Source organism: Colobus angolensis, unplaced genomic scaffold (assembly GCF_000951035.1).
Source record: "Colobus angolensis palliatus isolate OR3802 unplaced genomic scaffold, Cang.pa_1.0 Scaffold224, whole genome shotgun sequence".
Lineage (NCBI taxonomy): Eukaryota > Metazoa > Chordata > Mammalia > Primates > Cercopithecidae > Colobus > Colobus angolensis.
Window position 1 is genome coordinate 2,980,869 of NW_012115422.1, and position 6,000 is coordinate 2,986,868.

At 47.7% G+C, this 6,000-nt stretch overlaps 1 protein-coding gene across 1 annotated transcript in view; it reads left to right on the forward strand.

Annotated features, from left to right (window-relative positions):
- The first annotated feature begins 5,700 nt into the window (after nucleotides 1-5,700).
- HOXD1 (homeobox D1) overlaps nucleotides 5,701-6,000 on the forward strand; it is a 1,671-nt gene continuing 1,371 nt past the window's right edge. Inside the window, exon 1 of the mRNA XM_011944069.1 lies at nucleotides 5,701-6,000. Within this exon, the coding sequence (XP_011799459.1) occupies nucleotides 5,833-6,000 (168 nt within the window). The 5' untranslated portion in view covers nucleotides 5,701-5,832.

The following is a 6,000-nucleotide window of genomic DNA, read 5'->3' on the forward strand; positions in this document are numbered from 1 at the left end:
GGACCATGGAAAGTCACGAGACCCAAGGTGGTTCCATTTTTTGCAGGATGGCTTTTAACCTCTTTTAACCTCTGAGTAAAGTGACTTCCTCTCTAAAATTAGGGGTTTGATGTAGCTTATCCGGAAGGTGTTTTCTAGCTTTGACATATTAGGCTGTGAAAGGTCAGCCTTTAGCCAGGGATAGAGTTATTGCTTAGGCTAAGGGACGTTTGGCCCCCTCTGGATCCCTGGGACTCAAAGGCATATTCCAGACAATTTAAGAGATGGAAGAAAAAAAAGCCTGAGTCCTCTCTCTTCAGATGCCCATTCTTACTCCTTCCTTCTTCCCACTGCCTCAGAACCACTCTAAATTTTCCCTGAAGAGACTGGGAGAGACAAATCTCTTTGTCTTCCAACCCCACTGGCATCAGCAAAGCCAAGGTAGGGAAGCGGCAAGAAGCAGAAATGAGCCCAGTCTCTGCAAAGCACGAATTGGTCAGCAAAACTTGGGAAACTTCCAACTGACCACTTCTTAAGGATATGTTCTAGAATTTCAGCCCAAGTAGACTTAAGTTTTACCTTGACGTTGACCTCTACAACCCAACAAACCTCTGGATACTTTTTAGGTATACTCATGTGCCAGCTAGCCATGATCTCTCATCATTCATGGTCCCTCCCATAGGAACATCTCCTTTATTCCCACCCTGCCCCCTCCCACCCCAACTCCTACAGCATAATTTTTCAAAGTGTGGTTCCAAACAATCTTGCTTTAGGATCATCACAAAAAAAAAGGATTCCTAGGCCAGGCACAGTGTCTTACGCCTGCAATTCTAGCACTTTGGGAGGCTGAGGTGGGTGAATCACTTGAGCCCAAGAGTTCAAGACCAGCCTGGCCAACATGACAAGACTTCGTCTCTACAAAAAAAATAAAAATTAAAAAAAAATTTTGGAGTCAGACTATTAAGTAAAAGTGTCTGGGGGTGACGGAAGAAACCTGAACTTTTAAACAAGATTCTATGGTGATTTCTACCCACCTGATGTGGTTTTGGGAAGCAACAATCTAAAGATATCCTTCAGCCAGTATTAGTCACGGTAAAGACACACCATTCTGTCCACTCTGCTTATGTCCAACAAACACTTTTGAATGCCTCCATGTGTCAGTTACTGGCTTGACCAGTGAGCCTTTCATTCATAAAATTCTCAGGGAAAGGCACAGCACTTTAAATGGTTTCCCTCAGGGAAGGTCACATTGTCAGATTTCCAAAAGGTTTAGAATTCTTGTCCTTAGGACTCCTTTGCATCCCTACCTCCATCCTATGCTGACTGAGGGATGCTACAGAGAACTGCATCTTAATCTGTACTTTCTCCTAATGTGGCTTAAGAAAAAAAAGACACCCACTCTTTTTCACCCCAACAAACAAGATTTTCTGTGACTTGGGGTTAGGAAGCCAAGAGTTTCAAAGTGGTCAAGTGCCTCCAAGCGGTAACATAGTGGGAATTGTCTAGAGGGTTTACCCGGAGCTTCTTGAAAACAACTTTAAACACACAGAAGTAATCCCTGCACTTTGGGAGGCTGAGGTAGGTAGATGACTTGAGGTCAGGAGTTTGAGACCAGCCTGGCCAACATGGCAAAACCCTGTTTCTACTAAGAATATAAAAATTAGCCAGGTGTAGTGGTGTGCGCCTATAGTCCCAGCTACTTGGGAGGCTGAGGCACGACAATCGCTTGAACCCAGGAGGCGGAGGTTGCAGTGAGCCAATATCGTGTCCCTGCACTCCAGCCTGGGTGACAAACCGAGACTCCATCTCAAAAATAAAATAAAATAAACACACAGAATACCATACTGCCACTCTCTATCACTTCTGTCTGCAGAAAAGAGGCTAGTTATTAGAAAGGGAGAGAAAGGTAGTCATGAAAGGGATAGGGAGTGGGTAGGGGGTGGCTGCTGTGGTGAGTAGGATGGGAGAGATTTCAAAGCATTCCGACATCAAACACAAGCTGGCAGTCGGGCCCCTCTGCTGTCACCTCCCGTGGAGAACTCAGCACCAGGACCCAGCAGGGCAAGTGACGCTGGGGAATTCATGGATTGACAAGTAATAAAATTAGTGACATTTCTCCCATACTTTGTGAACATCTAAGAGACAAACTTTAATGTTACTCAAAATATGCTATATTCATATCTTTCTACATTTCCCCAATAATATCTTCCAACTTCTCCTTAGATAATTATACATTAAGATTTCTTTAGAGTAGATTTATAGTATAGCTAAAACCCGTGTCAGAAATGAATCTCTAGCTCCTTTGGTTTGAGAATGTCTTTTCCCTAGCCTAACTTTCTCCTAATAAAACGTCATTACATAGTAAATCCTTGTCAAACATCTGTTGAATTTGAGTATGAGATGACCAGAGTCTTGACTTCCAACCTGAGCAAGTCAAGAACCAGCCCAAGAATGGAGATGCCAACTCTAAGCCCCAAGGTGTGGAATATGCCAAGGATTTGGAGATTAAGGGAGTGGAGAGAAGGATGAACAGAATATAGTTTTTTCTTTTTCTTTCTTTCTTTCTTTTTTGTTTTTGAGACGGAGTCTTGCTCTGTCACCCAGGCTGGAGTTCAGTGGTGTGATCTTGGCTTACTGTAACCTCCACCTCCTCGGTTCAAACGATTCTCCTGCCTCAGCCTCCCAAGTAGCTGGGACTACAGGCATGTGCCACTAATTTTTTATTTTTATTTTTATTTTTTAGTAGAGATGGGGTTTCACCATGTTAGCCAGGCTGGTCTTGATCTCCTGACCTCATGATCCACCCACCTCGGCCTCCCAATGTGCTGGGATTATAGGCGGGAGCAACCGCACCCGGCCAGAATGTAGTTTTCTGCGTGCGATTATCAGAGAAATGCTATTGGGTCTGAACAAATATTGAACACCTCTCCCTCGCTCTCACCCACGGTTGTGAAAACAAAACAAAACAGTATTTTTTAAAACTTCATTCTTTTTTAGGACACTTTCTTCCCTCAGAAAGGCTAAATCTCCAAAATTTTACTTGATGGAGCTAGTGTGGATAGCTCATGGGTGCATCAAAGTCAAGGCCTAATTATATCAGGAAGGACCCACCCTTTGCCCCAAATGCCCAGCAGGAAAAACTTAGTCTTTGTTGCCATGAAAGCTGCCAGGACACCTAGGTAGCCTGATTTTTCTGAAACCTTAGAGAAAAGGCCCTTAATTTGAGGGGTTTTGGTCAGACTTGCCAGACAGTCAGGCTGACTTTTCTGCCCTAAACCTTGGGTTGCAGCTGGCTGGATGTCTTCCCCAAAGAGGTTTACAAAGCCATTCTACCTTCTTGACCCATGGGGCCTCTAGGCTTAGGAGTTGTGATAAGATAAGTATCATTTGAGGGAACACTGTGAGAGCTGGGACATCTTGCAGGCAAAAACTGGCTATTAAAATCTAGTCAGAGGTGGAGGAGGGGGCATTGTGAACTCAGCAGCATCTTATTTGCTGTTACTTTTGCCTAAACGGCACAGGAGAGCAGTGAAGAAATGTGTCTACATTTTAAGGCTGAGCTAGCGCTGAGGAGCTCTATCATTTTCTAACTGGGGTGCTAGGGAAGAACTTTTATTTTCCTCTTCTTAAAAATTATTTAGGGCCGGGTATGGTGGCTCACGCCTGTAATTCCAGCACTTTGGGAGGCTGAGGCGGGTGGATCAGCAGGTCAGGAGATCAAAACCATTCTGGCTAACAGGGTGAAACCCTGTCTCTACTAAAAATTCAAAAAATTAGCCAGGCGTGGTGGTGGGCGCCTGTAGTCCCAGCTACTCGGGAGACTGAGGCAGGAGAATGGCGTGAACCGGGAAGGTGGAGCTTGCAGTGAGCCGAGATCATGCCACTGCACAAATAAATAAATAAATAAATAATAAAAAATTATTTACGACCTTTGTCATCTGACTAGCTATAGCACAAAACTGAAATAGCAAAATCAAGATTGAAGGGCTTGTTTCAGCCCAGGTATTCCATTTCCAATCAAACTCAAGAACTCCAGCAGTGCAGGAACCACAGATCTCTTTAACTTTGTGCTCATTCCTAGGCATCCACCCTCTACCGGCTCCCCTCAACCTGGGGACACCCCTCCCCTATCTTGCAGCAACTTCAGGTCCATCAGTAGTTCACATTTTGGTAGGGCTTTGTTTATCCACAAGTCCACAACCCTGGAAGGAACTGGCTTCCTGGGCTGTGATGGCTCCTATTCTAAGAAGTTCCTCAGACTGGAATTTTAGGCAACAGCTCAATTGCTCTTTTATGACAAGTGGATCATTAGAACAATGATAAAACCTCGGTTACCATAACTTAGAGGCTGTAATAGATTAAGTTTTAAAGGGCACTTGACATAAGCTTTGAGTAGACTCTTTAGAGTCTTTATTCACACAGGGTTTTAGGAAACCACCATCTTTCATAACTACTGTGTGTAAACAACCTCTATTTATCTAATTTGTAATTTTCTTACAGTCCCCCAAAAAGGGAACATTAAAAGAAATACTAAAGTTGGAAAGTTTGTCAATGTAAAGCTGGTCTTTGTAACCTTTCTACTCTTCACTGCCTGTGCCAATTGCACTTTTATTTCCCGTCTCTCTACACTCAGTAAACAAAACCATATTATCAAGGGAAAGATGTGAGCCCATTAACATTGTGAGCCCTCAAATTTCACTCGCAAGAGACGATGCAGCACTTATCTGATGGAGCAGAAGCTCTAATTGCTTCGAGGTACAAGTCCATCCAAACCTCTGAGATCTCACCCGTCCCCGGGAAGCCTTTGCGCCCTCCAGACAAGCTCCTCAGTGAAAGCAAGCGCCGCACGGGTGCCTGTGCCAGCCTCCCGGATAGGAGCACAAGGAGTGTTCCACCACGACTCTGGATTCTTTATTCTAACAACCCAGACGGAGGGGAAAAGCTGCTAAACTACCCCATAAGGCAGAAACTTTATCAAAGCCTGGCACTACAACACTGGCCCTCATCACGCCGCCACAAATTGCGAGGCATAGAACAAAGCTGCAAAATCACGTTAAAAGGAAGCCTAGTCAAAAAGTGAAAATTTTGTCCCGCCCTAGGCACACGGCACTCAGCATAAAATGTAGTTCCATGAGTGATAGGAAAGGGGGAAGAAAGGAAAAAACCAAACATCTGCTCTAGGTTTAGAAGAGGGATAACATCGGTGCAAAGCAAACCGAAAGCGCAGAGGACTCAGAAGAGGGGAAGAGGAATAACTTTACCTGTCCTGGAGGTGGGCGAGGAGCAGTCTCCACCGCCCGCGAGGCACGCTCCCATTTAACCTTTTCCACGCCGCGACGCCCATACTCAGCCCCCGAGGGACTTGTCCCCCACGAGCGGACAAGAAGCGGCTCGCGACCCTGCATTCCCTCGCCCTCACCCAAGCAGCCAATCCTGCCTTTCTCCCCCCACCTCGCCCAATACCTGTCCAAGAGAAGGCGCCCTGCACTCTCGCCCCGCCCTTGCCCAGGCAACCCCGCGTCGCGACGGCTCTCTTCAGGGCTCCGGGACGCTGGGCGGCGGCCCTGGGCTGCTTTGGCTAAGTTGGCTGCGGGGCAGGCGCGAGGAGCGGCGCGCCAGTCGGGACCCGGGCCGTGCGGGGAGGTCGCCCATTGGCCGGCCAGCGCCACGTGGCTGCCCCCGTCGGTATATTAGGCCACTATTTACCTCCGGCTCACTCACCATGGCTCGGCGAGGGCAGCTCGGGTAGAGAGGGCTGGCGGAGCGGCGCAGACGGCGGCGGTCCTGCCCAGCCTCTGCCGGGCTCCGCACTCCTGCCCCGGCCTGCGCCCTCAGGAAGGTGGGGCCGGAACCATGAGCTCTTACCTGGAGTACGTGTCGTGCAGCAGCGGCGGCGGGGTCGGCGGCGACGTGCTCAGCTTGGCACCCAAGTTCTCCCGCTCCGACGTCCGGCCCGTGGCTCTGCAGCCCGCCTTCCCCCTGGGCAACGGCGACGGCGCCTTCGTCAGCTGTCTGCCCCTG